This window comes from Diadema antillarum, unplaced genomic scaffold (assembly GCF_040938485.1).
Source record: "Diadema antillarum isolate AM-2024a unplaced genomic scaffold, OU_Dant_1.0 seq00000503_RagTag, whole genome shotgun sequence".
NCBI classification, from domain to species: Eukaryota; Metazoa; Echinodermata; class Echinoidea; order Diadematoida; family Diadematidae; genus Diadema; species Diadema antillarum.
Window position 1 is genome coordinate 486,502 of NW_027271460.1, and position 23,201 is coordinate 509,702.

The 23,201-nt window shown below is 36.2% G+C and overlaps 1 protein-coding gene across 1 annotated transcript in view; it reads left to right on the top strand.

The window, feature by feature from the left end:
* The window catches only part of LOC139733903 (uncharacterized), a 59,609-nt gene that overhangs the window by 10,331 nt on the left and 26,077 nt on the right, over positions 1-23,201 (top strand). Inside the window, exon 2 of the mRNA XM_071644713.1 lies at positions 12,385-12,572. Coding sequence (XP_071500814.1) covers positions 12,430-12,572 — 143 coding nt within the window. The 5' untranslated portion in view covers positions 12,385-12,429. The remainder of the gene's footprint in view (positions 1-12,384; positions 12,573-23,201) is intronic.

Consider the following 23,201-nt stretch of genomic DNA (forward strand, 5'->3'; position numbering starts at 1 on the left):
ATGTAGACATACCGGAAATTACAGTATAGTCCATTGGGATGCATTTCTGTTTTTTGTTTTGTTTTGTTTTGTTTTTTGAAGGAAGGGGGGCATGATCAGGCTTTTGAAACATGTTTAGTTCAAAACATGGTTGTGATCCAACTCCCAACTCATTTTTATAAAATTACCAGTTTAAAATGCTGATTTTAACCACACAAGAAGGTGCATTTACAATCATATTGTGATTCTCCCAAAACATTTGCGAGGAAAGCATAAAGGCAAAATCATGTATAAAGAAGGTTATACTGATATCGTCTAAATATCTTTCTGGTTCACCTGACAATTCACGCCTGGCCAATGCACAATGTTCAATTCATACATCTTCTGGATTCTATAGCTATAGGCAGCTGAGCCAGAAGTTACATGTATATGAAGAGCTAAAAAATATGGCAAGAAATAAACTCATATTCAAATGGTTCACAGAGCAGCATGTAATTTGCTGGTTACTCGAGGAGTGGGCAAGGGTGTAGGGACAAAATTAAATGAAAAAAAAAGGAGGATAAACATTACCCTTGAATGCCGTTTAAGGTGAGCAATTAGGATGAACATTTTGGATGAAGGTTTCAAAACAGTGATTCTACCTAACATTGTGAATTAGGCATAGATGCACCCGTTATATAGTATGAAATGTAATTGAGGACACGTTCACATCTTAGTTCTGGGTGTATGTAAAAGCTTTGATAAAGAGTGTGGAAACCTAGAAAGATCCTCATTTACTGGTTCCTCATGGTTCCACCTGCCAAGAATTTATCCTTCATGTGGGCTTGAGATCCAAAGTTCAGATGCAAATACACAATGTGGACCGAGGTCAAGATGCCGATATCTTGCCAATACAAATATTGCAAACAATATGAATTTCCTGTGGTGTCGTGTCTATTTTCTTAATACGATCAAAGTTTTTTAGGTTTTACAAATAGTTGTTCAAACTTTTCCTACTGTGTGTAAACATTTACACATACCAAAATGCTCAAATTTATCAACAGACCTGTTTTCTGATCTTTCTTTTTTTACAGAGTTTTTTCAGATATCCTTTTATGTCTCTCTGTCATGCAACTTTAATAAATAGGACAAAGCTATCTGTATATTTCCCTGAGCTTTCTTGACTTATCAATAACTCATAGAGTTTAAAAATAATTGAAGAGTTTGTTCGCAAAAACCGATAAGTCCATATTTGCCAAATAGAGATATTTGCAATTAAAGGTTAAGAAAAATAAAGAGAATAATAAGAAAATTTTTGCTTCTTTTGACCATAACTTCAAAAATGTACCTTTATATGTAGTGACCAATATATCATTTAAAAGTTATTATTTTGTACTTTATGACAGAGACCATACTTCAAAATCTTCAAAAATGGACTTATCGGTTTTTGCGAACAAACTCTTCAATTGTAACACACCAATACTAAATCTGCCAATGAGATGGGGGAAAGAAGATGAGCACTTCAAACTAAAATCTGGTTTCCAGTAGGAGTGTATTTACCACATAAAGTGAAATTTAAGCTACGCCAGGGAGAGGTCTCCAAGTCATGAAAAGAAAAAACAAAACAAAAACAAGCAGTTAACATGTTCCCTCCTGAAGTCTTAAATCCCTATAGACATAATACACAGGTCACCAGGTTCCCATAAGGAATGGGTTAATAATCTCATCTCATTCTCAAATCCCACTGTAAAACCACAAACATTGGTGGTACGAAAATTTCACAAACTGGAGCCGACGATCTTTTTCACGGCATGAAACTTTCGCAAATTGAAAATGGCATTCAATGCATGTGTAGACAAACACTTTTGCTTGACTCTTGGCTCTTTGTGAAATTTGTGAAAAATTTCATATGCAGGTAAAAGGTTGGAGATATGAAGGATGTATATTTGCCATTTCTTTGACATTTATGGAAACATGAAGTCATTTTTATGTCCTTATGTCACAAAAGTGCTTTTCTGAAAAGGTGCATTTATGCACATTTTTGTGCACTTTGTAGATGAAAGAAGGGGAGCCAGAAATAACTGTCAACAATTATTCAATGATTGCTTGGCGACAAACAGAGAGAAAACAAATGAAGAGTTTCATTGCAAAACAAGCAAACTCCATTCTTGTCAATTTGAGATATTTATGATTAAACCTGCTAAAAAAAGATAGAAAATAATAAGAAAATATGGGATACTTTTAAGCATGACTTCCAGAATGTTCCATGAATATAAAATGAGGTGTCATTGGGAAGGTTCTGTTTTGCTATGTCTGATGGTGGACTTATTTTAAAATGTTTAAAATGGCGCTTAATTTTGACAGATTTTGACAATGACTGTAAATATGTGTGCAGGTATTCAACAATTTAATGCTGTAGTCATACTACCACATGTTTAATTATTGGCAAACCCAGAGAAGCTCATGAGGAAAATAGGACCGTTGGTTTGAAAGTTGTGAATTTGTAAAGTTTTGATGCAGCCACCACTGGATGAAAAGATTGTAACAGTCTGCGATGCCATGTTGGGAAAACAATATCATGAAAATATAAAAGAATTCCTCAAAAGGTTTATTTTCAATGAAAAATGCACATTCCCTCAAGGTGTTACTAACACAAAGGTAGTAATTTTCCCCTACTTTCTGAAAGTGGTACAAGTCAAGTGCTCTTTCATTATGCAGTAGGAAAGTAAAATATGTTGAATTTTCATTGTATTTTCTTCATATTGTTTTAAACTGATATTGCTGCATTCCCTCAATTAACATATTTTTGGGTTTCATTCTTCTTTCAGTAGCAGGTACATGGCATATGAATCAGTTACATGTAGTTACATAGACTTTGAGCTTTGATATGATATCATGTGTGTTTTAAAGCTTCAGATACTGAATAAGGTATGAGATATGACACCCAGTCAATGAACATACATTGTATTTTGTCATAAACATGGATACATGTAAAAGAGTGCAATGATTACACACTATTTTTAACCTCTGTATCATATCACTGTGAGAAATGAGCTCTTGAATTCTGTAAGGAGATTTCCTCTCCAGGGACACAGAATAAAAAAAAAATAGCATGTTCCAGTTCAAGTGCAAATTAGCAGTGGAGACACACTGAGCGTAACAATGCTCAAATCTGTCTATGCCACAGGCACTTAGAGGCCTCAAAGGTGGTGGGGTTTATTTGTTGTGGCAACATGTTCTATCAACCAATGACAGGTGCTATGTCAACCTACAGGTAATGCAACCATTCAAAGCTTTTCATTTGAAAGATATCAAATAATGTAATGAGTGATCACTCAAATAGACTGAAAAACCTCCATTTATCCCACCTCCCTTCTGGTAAACAAATACAAGATGTCACTGCAGGAACCTGTCACCAAGATATGATAATATTTAGGTCATGAGGTATGACACTGGTTTATGTCTGAAATGAAACAAGCAGTCACTCTTCATACATGTCATAATGTGCTTGCAGGGAGATAGACCCCCTGGTGTAGGCCCCCATTATGCAACCCCCTCCACTCCCCCCCCCCCCCCCAAAAAAAAAGTACAAGTAATAATAGAATCAGAATTAGTAGATGGAAAGTCACTTTCTTTCACTTTAAAGTGTAATCCTATTCCTCATTTTAATTGACTTGTAGACTAAAATTAAACAAAAGGATGAGTACAGATTTCTTTAGTTATGAAATAAGAAAATGACATGATTTTAAAATCTTGTTTGTTTTGATGGAAGATTGATATTGATCATGAGTATACCACATACTAGAAAAGACGATGATGTCTTATAGGGTTCTTGGTCCAGTGATAAGAGTTTAATAATAAGAGTTAAATGATAAGAGCAGGCGCATCTTACTGTGGTAAGAACATTTTGTGTTATAAATATCCACTGTTATTTACTTTAATAAAGATTATTGAAGTGGGGTGTGAATGAACCTATTGTGTGCAGTGGGTACACAGTATCAATCTCAAAGAATTGGTTGATGGCCTGCTGAGGGGGATATCCCCTATCTACAACCATCTTCATTTTCCATTCAAAGTCCTTCTCTTCACATCTGGGCACAGTATATGTGCCACAAAGCATGGTAAGTTTTGGAGTGGAAAAGTAAAAATACCAGCACATAGACAAGAAACAAGATGTGTAAGCACACTCGTTGTGAAGAAACAAGTAATGTGGGGAGTCTATAGTATTCAAGTATTCAGATAGACTTCAAGTATGTGATAATCATATTAAAAAAAACAAGCAAACAAACAAACAAACAAACAAACTTTCCGGGGTGTGTATTGTTGGTAGAGAGTTTTATGGTTCGAATGAGTGTTGGTATTTTATGTTGAAAGTACTGTTTCGTGGAAATTTAAAGGAAAGAAGTTTTCTTTTGCTAGAAATTTAAAATACAAGCGGAACTAACATGATGGTCATGGCTTAATTGGGCCCCTGAAGGGGAGTCAGCTTGGTTTGAAAAGGGCTTTTTTTTTTTAAGGACAAGTTCACCTTCATTAACATAAGGATTGAGAGAATGTAGCAATATTAGTAGAACACATCATTGAAAGTTTGAGGAAAATCTGCTCAAAAGTTATGAATTTTTGAAGTTTTTGTGCAGTCACTGCTGGATGAGAAGACTACTGCAGTGTGTGATGTCACATGCGTACAACAATATAAGGAAAATATAAAGAATAATTTCACAAAATTTCATCTTTTGAAAAAAGTGCACATTCCCTTGACTCGTTACTGACATATATTATTCCCATTGCCTTTAGAAAGAGACAAGTCGAGTGCTCTTTTATTATGTGAAAAAATGAAAATATGTTGAATTTTCTTTACATTTTCTTTATACTGTTGTACTCATATGACATCACGAGCCTTAGTAGTCTCCTCATCCAGCAGTTCCAACTAAAAAATTTAAAAAATTCATAACTTTTGCATCGATTGTCCAATTTTCCTCAAACTTTCACTGATGTGTTCTACTAATATTGCTGCATTCTCTCGATCCTCATGTTAATGAAGGTGAACTTGTCCTTTAAGTGACAATTTCATCTTCAGGAGAGAAACTTGCATGCAAGTAATCACCTTTGCTTATCAGGATATACAAACTTATTTAAATGTATCTCATATCTTGGCCTACAGACAGAGTCCCAAAGCAATGCCCCAAACAGATTCAAATTACTGATGGCACTGATGCTACTGATGGTAAAACATGTTATCTAAATCAAGTATGTTGGGACAATGGAGTAAAGTGTGTAGATACTTAAAAGAGAAAGACTGGATTTCAGTGCAGCTGCAGGATAGGTCAGGGCCCTGTTTTATCAAGATAAAGTTAGCGTTGATTGTGAAATCAACGCTAACTTTATCCAACTTGAAGTCTGCTATAACTTTAAATCAACTGCAAGTTTCCGTTTTACGAAGAGACTTAATAATCGATTATAGTTATAGCTCATCACCATGACTTAATTATTGATTTAGTCAAAACTAAAAACATGGGACGAGGCTGGTTTCCGGTACTGTCTGCTTAAAAACAAAACAATACATTAAGCAAAACAAACAACAAAAACATGATTGTTTGCCATGGCCACGGATTCGTAGTCTGCTAGTGCGACGCAGTATTATTAGCGCTATACAGCCGCTGAATTAAAAGTATTAAGTTTGCAACAAAATCGCAAAATACGCCGTTTTGCGTTGTATTGAAAAAAGTAGGTCAATAGATCTAGCACATCCCGAGCTCAACGAAAATCTGCGTACGCATGTACCGTAAAGATTCCGCACATACGTAGGATTACTTCAAGTCTTAATTCAATAGGCTGAAGTCCTGTGTGTTTACGTGTAGGATTATGGAAACTTGTGAGAGTGTGGTGATTACAGTAGCTTGTTTTTACCTCTACGGCGCAGATCGGCTTTGTAAAGAATAGATCGCAAGTCTACATCATCAACATGTCGAAATTCTAGAATGACTTAGACGCTCTAATCAGCAGTATGCAACTACGTGTTACGGTAAGTAACTCGCTGAACTCGCTGAACGTTATCTATAACCAGTTGGGCCTAACGTTAAGCTGGATCTCAAGTTACTGTCGTACTCGGTGCTATATAGAATTAAACTCTTTATTTTCTGTATATGCCTACTAAACTCTTAATTAGTATCTATTGCTGAACTAGCTCTACATAGGCTTACGCACGTCAGAAATCACTGGTTTCCTCGCATATGGGTTCTTTACTTTGGCAAGATATGCATTACACACAGACGCGGTTCCAGTTCCAGTACTGTACTCGGTTACTTGCTTGCTGGCGATAGCTTGATTGGCGGGCGGACGGCGTGCCGAGGCGCCGGGCGTGCAGGCTGGGATTGCGACTGCTTTTGAGGGTGTTTGCGTGCAGCAGTCGCGTAAGCAATGCGTGCCGATCGTGAATTTCATGCAAGAAAAAGACCATAATTACATGAAAGAAACGCAACAAAATGTTAGAGAAAGGTTAGCATTTAACAGACAAACATTTGTGACAAGACCCCAGCTAGACTAGGAAAGTGTGACAGTCATCTTTCTTCTGTAAATTGCCTTACAATTGAGTCTACCTAGACTGTTTCTACTTAAAGTTGATATTTATCACCTGTTAAGTTAATCATAGATTTGGAGCGGTTGAGAAAACTTATGTGTTGATTTTTTAGGAAGTTGGAGTTGATGTCAACTCTGGGTGTCTTGATAAGACGGACTTCAAGTGGACTTGGAAGTTAATCATAGATTAAGTGGACTTAGAGTTGATTTGAGAGGTTAATCATAGATTATTTTGACTTAACGTTAAAATTTATCTTTTGATAAAACAGGGCCCTGGTGTAGAAAAAAAAAATGTTTATTACTTTCACCAAAATGCATTCCTAACAAGTTTGGCAGAAATCGTCCTTAGGTATAGGGCATGCAAAGCTATTGTAAATGATACATGTGGCTCCCATATGGGCCCTAGAGTCAGGCTTCTGTGGGTAAGGGCAGTGTAACATATTAATAATAAGCCACATTCACTCACACACGTCCAAAATTAACAGTTACTGAGAAGTAATTTCACTTTGGCGATATGCATGTCGATGCAAAATTCAGTGCAGCTTGATTTTTTTTTTCTTTGAACTTGTGCAATGGAGGAAATGAAGAGATTTTTTCCAATCCAATAATGCAGCAATGCAATAGTCTGGAGATTTTAGTTTTGCTGTGAGTGAACCATAGCAAATAAATTTGCTTCTAAATTCATAGCGCACCTTGCATTATGGGATGTAAAAAAAATGCAATTTTGCACAGTGCTTGTACATGCTTCACACCGCAAATAATTGTGACTATTTTAGTTGAAAGCATGACTATTTCAGAAACATAGGAATTTGTTGGTGTATATATCACAATTTGAATCTTGCCGATAGTTGCAATTATCAAATCCATAGACATAAAAAAAGGTTTTTTGCATCACTATTCAAATCGTGACCCCAGTAATCGTGACTACTGGTGACTGTTTGAATGGGTGTAATGTACATCAGTCCGGCAAGAAGGGCATAATAGCATAATATTGATTAGGGGATTAGGTAATCTCTATTTAGTGACAATTACTTTCCAATCAAATCAATTAATCAATTAGCAAACCAAGATCACTGAGCATGACACATCCAATTCATCACCATTCCTAATGCTTTTCATGGACAAACAGCCACAAAGCAGTTTAACCTGGCTGAAAGGCTATAGCAAACATCCATCTTCCATTGGTCAGCGTTCATACACGGCTGATTCACATGCAATTACCAGAACTGACAGTGAATGGATTCTGCTCCGAACACTGTTAGGGTTGTGGTAGGGAAAATCCCTCCATTGTTTGTTCTGGCTCTATGAAGGATCCCTGGGTAACCAGTAGGCAAGGTAACTACATCTGAAGAGAATGTATTAAAGGGGGAAGTGGGGGGGGGGGGGGGGGGGAGGGGGATAATGTCAAGGAGGAACCTCTTTTTTTTTTGCAGGATGATGATATAGACATCATTTGGTGCAGTACATCATCCAAGTGCATATATACATCAGCTGTGCAGTGCTTTCAAACTAAGAGCCCTATAGCTAGCAAAATTATTTGTAAGAGCACTAGCACAGATATCACATCCATTTGGTTTGGAAGAACAGTTGAACATGCTTTATAAAGCTAATATTTCATATTTCACATATATATGATTATGTCAACATTAGAAATTATGGTCACATGTCAAAAATCATTATTTTTGTTTAAATCAGTCAGCATTGTCATGGCAAATCATCACTGCAAACTTCACTGACTGTCTTTCATTTTTATGGTTATGTTGCAACAATGATTTTTGTAATGTTTGCAATTATATCCTTTGACTGAGATAATGGTATCTTGGCTTACTTATTGTTTTTTTTTACAGCATGTGTAAAATATCTGATGGAACTTACCATGTGTTGTAGACTTTCAGATCCATGTTCTACCTATGAGTTCTGCTGCTTCTTTTCTAATGCTAAACTAATTGACATTTGACCAAATGTAGATCTTTGTTTTGATTTAAGTGAAATACAAAAATTCATTAGTCTTCATTATTGTTTGCTGAATTAGTAAAAATCCTTCTTAAGTAAAGTGGGCATCTTGTAAAGTCCATATGACATGAATGTAAACTGTTTAATTCATTGCCAACTAAGAAAAAATATGTAAAGTTGATATGGTGATAATTATATGCTTAGATAGGCATACAATGTGCACATGGATATAAAGTTCAAAGTATGGAAAGGTCAACAAGGTTTGAAATAGGTGTGTTGATTTATGAGGACAAGTTGTGTCAATGGTTGAAACCAAATCTGTCACTGTTATTATTTTTCTGTCACTTCTGCATTGCTGTTAGAAAGTAAAACCAAAAAAGCATTCATACATTCTTAAGACAGCTATTAAAAGTAAACACAAGTGAGAGCTGAATTCCATCCAGTTCTGAGAGGTTTCGATTACAGAGCCTTGGTTCTAATTCTCCCATATGAGAGAGTACAATTCTAGGTCATATCCCCCCCAGAAAACAAACAAACAAACAAACAAACAAACAAACAAACAAACAAACAAACAAACAAGCAAGCCAACACACAAACAAAAACAAAAATAAAATAAAATGAAACAGCAGAAGAGCCACCAGGCAGTGGAACTGTGGCCTTGATGTAAAGTTATATTAAACTTTCAAGTAACACTTAAAGCTATATTAAACCTTCAAGTAACACATAAAGTTATCTTCTTTATTACAAAATCAACAACAACCATTTAGATAAACCAATTAATTTAAATAACCATTAAAATAAATTTGCCTTCTACCCAGAGAGGAGAAATGTAAGTTGTCATGGTAAAAAGTGATGCTCTTCATCACCTGGTATATAATGGCGAAGGGAGAGGTGTAAAGAATAGAGATAAAAATATAAATTAAAATGGCTACCAGAATTTTGGGAAGCAAAAAGAATACAGGAAAGGGGAAGCAACGGAAGTAAATGGTAAAAGGGTAGAAAATTGGGTTTAATGTGTTGAATGACGAAAACCAGATATATTTGTGGCATTAAATTTTTGTTGAATTTGAGCCAATGGCCTCTTTCGCGGCAGGAAATTTCACAAATTGTCACTGGCATTCAATACATGTAGTGTAGACATGAACTTCCACATGCATTATGATTTTGTGAATCTCAGCTCTTGCAAAATTAAAATGCACGCAAAAAATGTTGGTTTTACAGTACTTCAGGTATTGTTGATAGGTGGTGGGTATTTAAATGGGAAGAGCATTTATTGATTGAGGAATTTGGAATATTTGTTATGAAATTGAATTTGTAATACTGTTTATATTACATGTGCATGTGTATATACTGTATATATAGTGTTATCATATTATGGATAACTTCTCTTTAAACTAGGGTCATTAATTATCTCTTTAAACTAGGGTCATTAATTATCCTACAATTTTACTTCCTACTCCTTCTTTTTTTTTTAGCCATTCTTATCAGCCACCTTATCCATACAACTCAGTCTCTGTAATCTATGCCTTTTTAAACCACTTCTTTCTTATTTTTCCTTCTTCTTCTTCTTCTTCTTCATCTTCTTCTTCTTCTTTTCTGTTTTTTTTTCTTGCTTTTATCATTCTGTAAAAATAATTTCTCCAAGGTTTTACAAACACCCTCTAATACTTTTCTTTCACATCTATGGGATCTACAATTTGTAAGAAGCAGCTTCACTCATTTGTGTCTGAGATGTGGGAAGTGCCATTGATTTATTCAGGGCTTAATCTCACCCCCATGGGCACTGGGTCAGTGTGTTTAAAAGAATACACCACTTCTATACAACTACAAGTCTTCTGTTTGCTGTCTCCACCCAAACACTGTAAACAGAGTCAGTTTACTTCTCCCTCATTGGCCATTACTACTTCAGTCTCCATGGAAACCATTCTGCCTTGTCCCCTGTGTCTCTTTTCTCCCTTTCTTTCCTCTTCACTTTGCCTGCCCTATGGGATTGACTTCCCTCCCCCCAGCCCACTCTTTTATGTGAGATCCCATTACCCAGGCAGTCAGTGTATTCTTGGGTGTTTCCTCTTTGAAAACAGACAGGAAATACCAGGCCTATATCAGGTCCTAGCCTACAATATGCCAGGTCTACATCAGGTCCTAGCCTACAATATTTCCCACCTCCAGTGGCATCCAATCATCAAAGCCTGTATTCCATCTTGACATAGATCTTGGCAGACGTTTAGAGGCGAGCGTCCAGACCAGCCCCGAGCATGCAATGTAATATCTACTGCAGATTAATAATCACCTCACCGTATGTCTGCACGCAGACATGCGCACACTGTGTATGCAGGATGCATCAGTTCCCCCCCCCCCCCCTCCCACATTATTAAGATAGCTGTTTGGGCTTGTGTATCTTTGCATGGAGATCAATGAAAGCATGTTGTTACAAGTGTGTGTATGTGTGCGTCTGTGTCTGTGTGTATCTGTGTGTATCTGTCTATCTGTCTAGAATACAATGTATGAGTGTGACTGTTACTTAGTCCATAAAATACACACACTTTTCTCCTAGGGGCCTGTTTGCCTGATACTTTGTCTATTAAAGTTGACCAAGCTTTATTATTCTTTTGACTGACCCTATTCAGTCGTCCAGGTCCACCTATTGTGTGTGTGTGTGTGTGTGTGTGTGTGTGAGTGTGTGTGTGTGTTGGGGGGGGGGGATATGGTGAGGAAGGTTGGTTGCCTAGCTATGGTGCTGCTATTTGAGCTGCTTGTTATTCACCAGCTTTGGCCAGGAGTGCCAGCTGCTAGTTTGGTAGGGAATTCCCCCATCGTCTACCCTGTCTGTCCCCAGGATCCTTACTGAAATGAGACCCTGGCAACAAGCTACCCTGGGACCACTCTTCTCTCTTCATCTCTCTTTCTCTCTCTTTCTTTTTCTCTCCCTCTCTTTCCCTTTATTTTTCTTTTTCTTGCTGAGTATATAAATATATATTTCTTTCTCTTTATTGCTGTAGCAGATTCTAATAAGATATTCACAAAGGACACATGAATATTTTGAATGAGTGCCCACTAAACGTTTTTTTTTGCCAGCACGTACCACTAAGTTGATATAGTATTATTTATGTATAACCTTGTGTGTTTTGTCATTTGTTTGCCAGAATTGAAATAAGATACCTATTTCATCTCTATGGTGATAACAGTCGTCACAAACGTCATGAAATGTATACTATTTTTCTTGCCATGAAAGCATATTAATGTGTGTGTATTGTATATTTACACACTCACATGCTTATACTGTTAAATTTCTTTACAAAGAAGGCTTAAGGAAAACATCAAATGTGTTTATAGACAGGTGGCCTTATCAGGTAGGTTCACTGCTGCAGTAATTTGACATATTTTCAAGAGTGCAAGTAGATAGTATATATACGTACATGAATATACTGTGCATAATTGTGCATGAACTTGCGCAAAATATTCATCCATTTCATCTTCATATCTATCTTCATGTACATAAATTATGATAATATACATTTACACTGAAAATATTTTCTAACCATGTAACTTTCATATAATAAAAAATTATTATTTCTATCATTCACAGACCTAGTTTGTGCTTGTGAGTATAGATATCTTTGTGTATATATATATATATATATATATATATATATATATAGGCCTATACAGTTCTGCCATTTGTTAGAAGTATATCAATTGTTGCTGGTCATGTTAGGCATGCATTACAATGGAAAGCAAACCATTAAAAAAAAATCAATGAGTGATGGTAATAAGGTTTATAAAATAGACAATAGTTTGTATATGTATTTGTATTGCATTTCAAAGTAAAATTGTATGTGGGAGCAAGAAGCAACGCGCATGCTCACAATATAAGGTTTGTTTTTACCCCCCATACAGCTAATATGGACCTTCTCTGACCAATGACGGAGGGAGCCAGTCCAGATGGTTACCATGGCAACCCTGATAGAGGCAGCCAAGAATGGGCACTACGATACAGTGGAGCAGGTGCTGCGTACGGGTCGTACCGACATCAACTGTCGAGAGAGGGAGTCTGGGGGTACGGCCCTCTTTTGGGCTGCTAACTGGTGAGCTGGTAGTCCCTTTCACTATTCCTTGATATTTCAAGCATCAACAGATGTTGCATTTAGAGTTACCTTGGGACAATAGACAGTAGCAGACATGGGAGGGAAGATACAGAATGTCCAGCAGAAGGGGTTTGAATGCTTTTAATGACTTTTTGAAGAGAGAACAGTTTAGCAGTGTGGACATTTTTGTGCAACATGAACTATATTGAAAATGAAGACACACATTTATTTTTTTTGGCTAATTCTACGTCATAATGTTTGTTTTTATTTCAAGGAATTAAAAACAAGCCAAATTCATCTATACCTGCCCGAGTGCAAAAGATAACTGATTTAACAATTTCTTAATTTATTGTAAGTTTAGATATAAAGATGAGAGACTCAAACTTCCCTGAAATAGCATCCTAAATTCTGAGCAAAGAATAGTCTATTATGTTTCAAACATCAAGACTCATCATTTGTTATATCATATTAAAGGGGTTAGTCAATGTACTTTGGGAACCTTACAAATACCTCCACTTTCAGTTTTAATATAACTATTTCACAGCATCACAAGCAGTAAAATGCTGCTTTTCATTGCCTCATGAATATAGTACCCAATTCTTTTGTGGTGCTTTTGTGAGTCATATTTCTCTGTGTGTGTCAAACTGTTGGTTGCTCAGTGTTTAGCATTGTTTGTAATACAAAAATCTATTCTATCACTTGTACAGATGATATTATTCCATTATTTTGTATCAGTGGCCAGTTGTTTGCTCGGTAATGTTCTCCTGTGGGAAACATTACAAAAATACCTGTCCATGGGAAATATGACAGAATATTCTGCCCGTGGGAGGACAAGAAATATGGTATGATGTCATGTGGTCAATATTAATCAGATTGCTGTTTGTTGAAAATCTCCATTTTCGTCATGCTCATCTTACAAATCATTCTTAACATCTGGACCTTTTCAGGATGTGGGAAATGTTGGGTAGGTGTCAAGGATATTGTATTCGAACATTTAGTTTGATACCCAAATATTGCTTGGATGACTTGAGAATGTCAGTAAAACCTGGTTTATTGGTTTATTGTCACCTCGTCTACAGCCACTTTGTCTATTTTCCAATTGGTCTACTGGCATATCGTCTATTACCGATTAGTCTAATACCCATTTGGTCTACATCTCGTTTTGTCCAGTACCCATATTGTCTAATAGCCACTTTGCCCACTACCCGTATTGTCTAATACCCAACTCGTCTAAGGAGCATTTCGTCTACAAATCAATTGATCTAATAGCCAAATCGTCTACACTCACAATGTCTATTTGCCATGTCGTCTAATATTTATTTTGTCTACTACTAGTTAGTCTACTCCCACCTCGTCTACAAGTCATTCAGTCTACATTCACTTTGTCTAGTTATCATATCGTCCAACCCTAGTTTGTCCATACCCAATATGGTCTATACCCATCTGGTCTACTCCTAACTCGTCTACTCCCAATTGGTCTACTCCCAACTGGTCTACTCCCAACTGGTCTACTTCCAACTGGTCTACTCCCAATTGGTCTACTCCCAACTCGTCTTCTCCCAATTGGTCTACTCCCAATTGGTCTACTCCCAATTGGTCTACTCCCAATTGGTCTACTCCCAATTGGTCTACTCTCTACTTGTCTACTCCCAACTGGTCTACTCCCAATTGATCTACTCCCAACTCGTCTCCTCCCAATTGGTCTACTCCCAGCAACTCGTCTACTCCCAATTGGTGTACTCCCAACTGATATAGTTTTACTCTCAACAATTTACCCAAACTGATCATTTCCATCTGGTCATGCTTATAATGAATATACCACTTTGTCTAGTGTCCAGTCCTTCTCACTGTCATGAACTATTCATATTAAACCTGCCCTTGATTAGCACAAAAATCAATATTACTATTAGACTATTCTAGTTGTTAATTATTCCGCACATGCTGAATATAAAGACATACTAATCAATGGTGAGACATGACTATCCAGTCTACATTCTGGCCGTAAAATAACTAAATAACGATAAACTAGCTCAGTTACAATCCTCCATCACAAACGAATTGTCAGTCATACGTAACAGAATTACATTTCGACCGACCACCCCAGTCCACCCGTACCTCCATGTAGTTTGCAGGCACAAACCCTTGTTGGTCGTAGAGGAGTCTGCGCCAAGACTACTATATGCACCACTTCGGCACTGTCCCATAGGCCCTGTGTTGTAGCTTCTCCCAACAGCCTTTGAGTCCAGAAACACCTTTTCATGTTTATTAGGCAGAGCTTCATTCTGAGAGGATTGTCATGGTAACTGTGATTGACATGTCCTATGGGGGCCTGTCTGGCTAACCCCCACTGAGATAAAGGTCAACCTGAGTAGAAAGCCAGATGGTGGTTTGAACTGTTATGTAACACCTCGGAATGTACTTTCTAGAGCAAGAAATGCTCCATTCTGTCTGCAATGAGAGACCTCCTTGCATGAGGAACCAAGGAACTATCCCAGCCATTCCCTTTCTGTTTATTCGTTTTCTTCTTTTCTCTCTTTTCAAGCTCTCACTAGATCTTTTTTCTTTCTGTCCGTCTGTCTACTCTTCATAATTACTGAATCATGTCAAGACCAACATGATTTTTCCCTCTATTTTCACCTTTCTCTCAATAAATCTCTTTATGAAAGAAATACTACAAAAGGCCTAAATCATTCTCTGTTTTTGTACATTGAAAATTCACTCCCCATTTGCATTAATAGCTGAACAAGTTTGTAGGTTTTTGTTGTGTTTTTTTTTATATCAGTCTACCTTACATGTATACTTTTCTTGGCCTCTGGCCGACATACTTATCCAATGTGTCATATAACTCCTTCTTTCATATTTCTATAATATTTCATGAAGGGCTATACAAGATTGTACAAAACTACTGATATGTCTATAGGAGCCTAACCTTTATCTGTTTAAGAAAAAAAAGATAATAGCTATAATAAGCTTTTACATTGTATGTGACATTCTGATTTAATTGTGAATGCGAGTTTACATATATATAAAAACCCAAGTTAATTCACCTATTTATGCATGGTGCCTGCTTATCATGCATTTTATCAAATTCGCCTTCTTGGAAGTTTGAGATAAATCTACTAAGGCTTATTCATCTACAGTAATAGATTACTATACTTAATGATTTGGTGACTTTTCCCTTCAGGCCTACGTAATGTCTTGTCGTGCTATTGCTAATGCGTTGTACATGTACCAAAGCAAAATCTCAACGAAATAGTTTGCCAATAGGCCCATAGGAGCTGAGATATAAGATTAGCTATAACCTGGATCAATCCATTCAAGTAAAAATCTGACACCAATGTCAAATTTATAATTGTCATGCATTCAAACTGTTTTAGCTGAATTAGTCAATAAATATAGGCGTTCATGTATCTTACGAATAATGTGGATAATATTATAGAGCCTAATAACAAAGTTATGAATTTTTGAAGTTATAACTTGCTCTTTATCTAACTTTCCTCAAACGGTCACTGATGTGTTTATTGTTCTAATAATGTTGCTGAATTCTCTCAATCCACATGTATTTCAATGTGAACTTGACTTTTACGATATCATCAAAATATTTTTTGCGATTGTTTGATATTTCAATTAAACAGTTTTATGTTGTCATATGACCATGACCCTGATAACTGTAGTATTATATATGTTGTAATGCTTTTGGCTAATTTGGGGAGTAACAGAAAAGAGATTAGATATGTTTTGATGATATCGTAAAAGTAAGTACTGCGCAAGTTCACGTTGAAATCATGTGGATTGAGAGAATTCAGCAACATTATTAGAACATATCAGTGACAGTTTGAGCAAAATTAGAAAAAGAAAAAGTTATGAATTTTTGAAGTTTCTATAGCCAGGTCAAAATATCAAGGTCCCACACATAATGTGGGCTACATTGCCAAGGAATATACGCCCATTTTTTTTTTTTTTTTTAACAGAGAATATTACAGTTTAAAGAACAATAGCCTACCTACATTTCTTTCAAAAACAACAACAGAAGTTCATTGAAATGTAAACAAACAAGCAAAAATGTGTTGCTCAGAAAATAATAAGAATGTACCACAGAGGACTGGCAGCAACAATACATGCAATACAGACTAGAACTATCACTAAATGTGATTAATACCCCATGGACCTCAAACTGAGGGAGTTAGGTCAATACACAATGCTTCTGTATGCTTTTTATCAGAAATAAAAAATTTGCTACCATGGCAATGCGTTATTTAACATTGACAAAGATGTGTTTTTCAATATGCATATCTAAAATCTATAATGGTTTACAAAAATGTGCTAAATCTAAAGCTATAACAACATTCTCAAAACTGAGGAAAATAGCGTAAGCAATGTTTTTGTTTGATTGATTTTTATTCAAAAAGTTAATTATTTCTGTGGCAAATACTGTCTGTCCCTGACGAAAGAAGTGAATAATTTTTAATGAAAAATGCCGTTACAATGGCAACACGGATTTTCCATACTCATAGTGGTCACATGTACCGAATATCAAATCAAATGTTCAAAGACTGAGGGAGTAAGCTCTATATATATATATATATATATATATATATATATATATATATATATATATATATATGTGTGTGTGTGTGTGTGTGTGTGTGTGTGTTGATAAGGTAGTCCACGTGTTGGCAAGATAAAAAGAAAAGTAACAAAGCTGCAACAAAGTTCATGCTGTATTCACCAACGGTTTATTTCTTCAACAGTATCAACACTTGAGAAAGGGCGGCGAGACGCTCGAAAATTTGTGTGAAGAAATAAACCGTTGGTGAATACAGCATGAACTTTGTTGCAGCTTTGTTACTTTTCTTTATATATATATATAATTATATATAATTTTAATATAGAAAAAGGATGTTGCCATGGGATCCCATTGTTTGATATTGACGAAAGAAATACTTTGAGCAATTGAATTTGTATTGGTATTATGTGTCAAATCTCAAGTCAAATCCTACAAACTGCTGGGTTTAGCTATTAAAAATCAACTAACAATTTGTATGATGTTTAATTTTGAAAAAATGCCGTTATCACGTCAATACATTGACCAGCAATGACAAGAGATGAAGTTTGCATGTCTTCACTTTACAGTAGCGGCCACATATATGCGACATTTCAATTCTAATGCTCAATAAATGAGGGAGTTAGATCAATCCACATAATTCTGTAATTGTAAGATGATACTCATGTCATGGCAACAGACAGACTGAAAACCACACACACACACACGCACACACACACACACACACACACACAACTGTCTTGCTAAAATGAAATAGTAGGCCCTATTAAAGGACAAGTTCACCTTCATAAACATAAGGATTGAGAGAATGTAGCAACATTAGTAGAACACATCATTGAAAGTTTGAGGAAAATCAGACAATCCGTTCAAAAGTTATGAATTGTTGAAGTTTTTTTTGCAGTACCCGCTGGATGAGAAGACTACTGCAGTGTATGAATAACTTAGATGTCACATGCGTACAACAATATAAGGAAAATATAAAGAGAATTTCACAAAATTCCATCTTTTGAAAAAAGTACACATTCCCCTACCTCGTTACCGATAAATGTTATGGGTAATATTATTCCCCCTGCCTTTAGAAAGAGGCAAGTCAATTGCTCTTTTATTATGCGAAAAAAGTGAAAATATGTTGAATTTTCTTTTATATTTTCTTTATACTGTTGTACGCATATGACTCACAAGCTGTAGTAGTCTCCTCATCCAGCGGTTCCAACACAAAAATTTAAAAAATTCATAACTTTTGCATCGATTGTCCAATTTTCCTCAAACTTTCACTGATGTGTTCTACTAATATTGTTGCATTTTCTCAATCCTTATGTTTATGAAGGTGAACTTGTCCTTTAACATGCAAGAGTGATCATTATAGTCTCTCAACTTGCAAATCAATTTTTCAAAAAGTGAGCAGTTTGTTCCACAAAATTTTGTATGTTTTTTTTAATGAAAATGCTGCTACCATGGCAAACACTGTTGACAATGACAAAAGCTAAAATTCTACAATGGCGGCCTCAATGTCATGTGCCAAATTTCAAGTCTAATGCTCAAAAATCGAGGGAGATACAAAGTGTAGGTCAGTTCATGTGATTTTGTATTTATCCATAAAAATATTGTTTAATGGAAAGAGGCATATTGAAAATTCTATATGTATCATATCTAAGTGTTGTCAAAAGTCGATTAGACATCACGGTCCGGATACATGGAACACTCTTCCTGAAGAGTTGAAACAGTGTGCCTCCTTGTTTTCATTCAAAGCAAACTTAAAGAAGCATATTTTATCACAGTATACTTCAAATACGAATTAAGCCTGAATAATTTATATGACTTATGTTGGTCTCCCGATAGTAGCAACATCGTAAGTCATTCCCTCTTCCAGCAAACCAATTTTATCATTCCAAATCCCAGCCTATCTGCCCCTGTGCACTCTCAAGCACTCGCACGCACATTCACCACCTTCACACATCAGAGTTTATTTTCCCCTGCTATCCTCGCAGCAGAATTTGTATTGTTTACCAATTTACCTACCTACCTTTTCCTCGGGCCGGCCATCTTTTCAAGCAATGCTTACAATGGCGGCCCTCTCCATTATCATTTCCTAAATATAATATTGTTATTGTAATCCCAGCTGCATAGACATGCATACTGTAATATCATTAATTTCCTTTTATATCATTGTTTATGCAAGTCAAACGACTCTGTTTCAAATATACTTTGTATATTTCCCATGTTCACGATTATTCAGTTTATGTATATTGATTTGCAGAAAATAAAGTATCTATCAAACAAACAAAACAAATAACATTAGGCCAACTATAGAGTGGTCATAATTCCCAAATTGCAACTCAAATCCAAAAATACAACTGAGCAAAAAGTTTGATCCACAAAATTGTAAATGATTCAAAAAAATATGAATGATGTTGTAAATCATGGCAAAACATTGGACGACAGTGACAAATATTACGTTGTTGCCAACATACTGCAGGTTCATTTCCAAAAAGCACTTAATTAGATTATTACAGCTATGACACAGTAGATTCAACTCATTTTGAGTGAACACATAACAACTAAGTATTAGCTCTTTCAGTGTTTTGCAATTAATAAAGATGGAAAAAAATTGATGGCAACCAGCAAATGATTTTAACTAGTATAGAATAGAGAATTGCAATCAATTGCAAGTTATGATCAACTGCATGCAGCATCCAGGAGATTTTACATTGATATCTATCAGTATCACAAGTTTTAAAAGATGTATGGATACATACTGTACATTCACTCTGGAAATGTATTGTTTTATCAGACCAATGAATAGGGAGGAATTTACAGTGAATTTGAAACACTGTCGGAACTTACGAGGAGAGAGATCAAACTAGGGAGAGAAGTTATACAGAAGACCATCTCTGACTCCACTTATTAAAAATTCCTCCTGGAAGTAGAAAACCTCTTAGAAGTAAAATGTTTTTCTGGGTCTGGTTCCTGCATAGGCACAAGAACTGTTCTTTGCTTTTCAGCATTGATTTTCTCAAAATTAAGGTTTCATTCAGAACCTACACATAATGAAATTCAAGGGTATCAATTTTAGATTGTCATATACACTAGGTTGGTATACACTTACAATGAACCTAGGTTTGTGTTAGGGCCCATGAGTACACAGTATACCAGCGAGAAAAAGAAAACAAGTAGGTTTTAAAGGATGGTAATTTTGGTTGAGATGATGATTCAACTTTTGACATTTTGCAAGATAGAAACTACTCGAGATATTATTATCAAACAGAAGTTAAAATTCTATTTGATGAAAGTCGGATTTGGAAATATCCAAAAACAAAGTAAAGCAAGGTGGTCCATATAAAAGAAATTTCCAACATTTCATTAGGACCACTCTGTTTTGGGATATCTCGACCATCTCAAATTTGATTTTCGTCTCTTAGATTAATATGTATGCTCTTTTGATAAGGGGAATCTCATGAATTGTTGCAAAAAGTTATAACATGCCTTGAAATCTTGTTCAGAATAGTAAATAATGCCCCCAAAATATCTCATTACATTTTAGTCATTTCATGGTTTACACGTGAATGAATCCACATATATCTGCATAATATGTTACTCCATGGTTTACAGAAGAAGAAAGATGACAATACGGACTACTGTGCAGAGTAGGAAGAAAAGGTCACCTGATACACCCCTTGGAATTTGGTGCACTGGTATAAGGGTTGTCTGACCAGGGAGGTCACCTCCCTGGTCTGACCAGTGTTGTTTTTATTTCACCCATGGACTGGTGATATCTGCCTAATCTGCCTTTCTAATTATCCAGTTACTGGGTGCTACCAGACAAGTCCCAAGAGATGGTGATGGACATTGGAAAGCAACCAATCACATGGGTGGAGTTTGATTTTCACTGTGAGAAACTGATTTTAGAAGTCTGTACAAACCCTTGTTGGGAGAGGCTGCAGTGCAGTGGTACGTGTATAATTAGTCTTGGCACATGCAGACTCCTATTACGACCAACAAGGGTTTGTGCCTGCAAACTAACCTCCATGCGCGTGCATGCATGCATGCAGCGATCTTGGCGGGATGCGAGATTTTTTTTTTTTGAAATTGCCAATTTTGTCACTTGAGCAAAGACTATCAGTGTGCTGGCTGGTTTTTGTACGCATGCGCGTGGACTTCGTTAGGTTCCTCGCGAAACGTGTATTGAGTACATTGCAGGCTAGTAAATTATTCATCTCAGTAGTAGCTATATATTGTACATGAATCATATTTTTGTGCATATGTTTCAACCTTTTTTGTGCATTTAACCGTTTACATACATCAGTACGTGGCAGACAGAATAAAGAATACTGATAATGTACTTCTAAAGTGTTCATTTTCATTTTTACCATACTTATGATTGTGTATCAAAGTTGAATGGATGGAGTGTTGGAGTTTGGACATATAAATGCTGCATGATTGCTTCTGATATAAATTACACATCCACCACAAAAATAACACAGCAAGTTTTTCACACTGTGACATTATCTTTTTTTCCTAAAAAAGTGTCATAATTAGAACATAAAAATTTAAAATTCAAATGGGGCACCAAGAGTGTTCAACCTATTTCTCTGGGAAAAAAGAAACTGGATGAAGTAGACTTAAATAACAAAAAAAAACTATAACTAGTAGTAGACCAGTTGGGAGTAGACTAGTTGGTAGTAGACGAGTTGGCAGTAGACGAGTTGGGTGTAGACGAGTTGGGTGTAGACTAGTTGGGAGTAGACGAGTTGGGAGTAGACCAATTGGGAGTAGACGAGTTGGGAGTAGACCAATTGGGAGTAGACGAGTTGGGAGTAGACCAATTGGGAGTAGACGAGTTGGGTGTAGACGAGTTGGGAGTAGACCAATTGGGAGTAGACGAGTTGGGAGTAGACTGACTGGTTATTAGACTAATTGACTATTAGACAAGGTGGTTGTAGACTAATTGGCTATTAGACAAAATGAACTGTAGACTATTTTATTCATAGACCTAATGATTAATAGACGAAATGGTCAATAGACATAATGGGTGTTAGACGAAATGTGACTTAGACAAATTGGACTATAGATAAAATGGCTAGTAGACGAAATGACAATTAGACTAATTGGCATATAGACAAAATGGTTGGTAGACGAGTTGGTAGTAGACGAAGTGGGTTTAGACGAGATGGCATTAGACTAGGTGGACAGTGGACAGGGTGGGTGTAGACGAGGTGCCAATTTACCGGTTTATTTATGAGCGCATGAAAATTACTAATGACAAAGAAAAGTTAACCTAGATCTAACACTGGGAGGGATTGAGCAAGCTCGTTAATTTTTCAACGTATCATAAATCACTTACATTATTTACCCCCCCCCCCCTCCTCTTTGATGGGGGGGGGGGGGGGGGGGAGGGAGGGAGGAGGAAGGAATGGCATAAGTTGACTTGAAACTTTGCAACTCCATAAAGGCGGACATTTTGAAAGCACCACTTATGGAGCTTCCATTTTCTGAGAAATGTTTTGAATGAAATGCATGTTTGTATATATATTCTAAATAATGATTTAGAGAATATCACAAATGGAAGTGTGAGGGTATTAGAAGGTTAGTTTACAGGACCATAAGTGTAAGCATCAACATCCTTAAGGAGTATTGTTTTCTTGATATTGTTCTACTGCAAGTATGGGAACTCTGACCCATCATGCTTTCCAATTTTATTCATTAATTTCAAACAAGGCAGATTTTCAGATGGCTATTTGCAGTAGCCAGAGATGTCCAATTTGAGGATACACTGTATTTTACAATTGAGTTTCATATTTCCTGTTCAGTCCTGTAAAGGACTATTATTAATTAAACTAATTCCTTCATATCAAGTAGTCATATGTGAGAGGGTGTATTCCTGTTTGCAGTAACCACAATGATGTATAAATAAATTTGTGCTTATAATAAGGTATTGATTTCTGCTTTAGAGTTAAAAGGGGCAAAAAGGGAAATTCCCTAATTTCTGTTAACTTGTGTGTGCTCTGTATATGAGTCATCAAGGTAATCTGTCTTGATAGCCATCACAATCAAGGAAGCATTTCCCA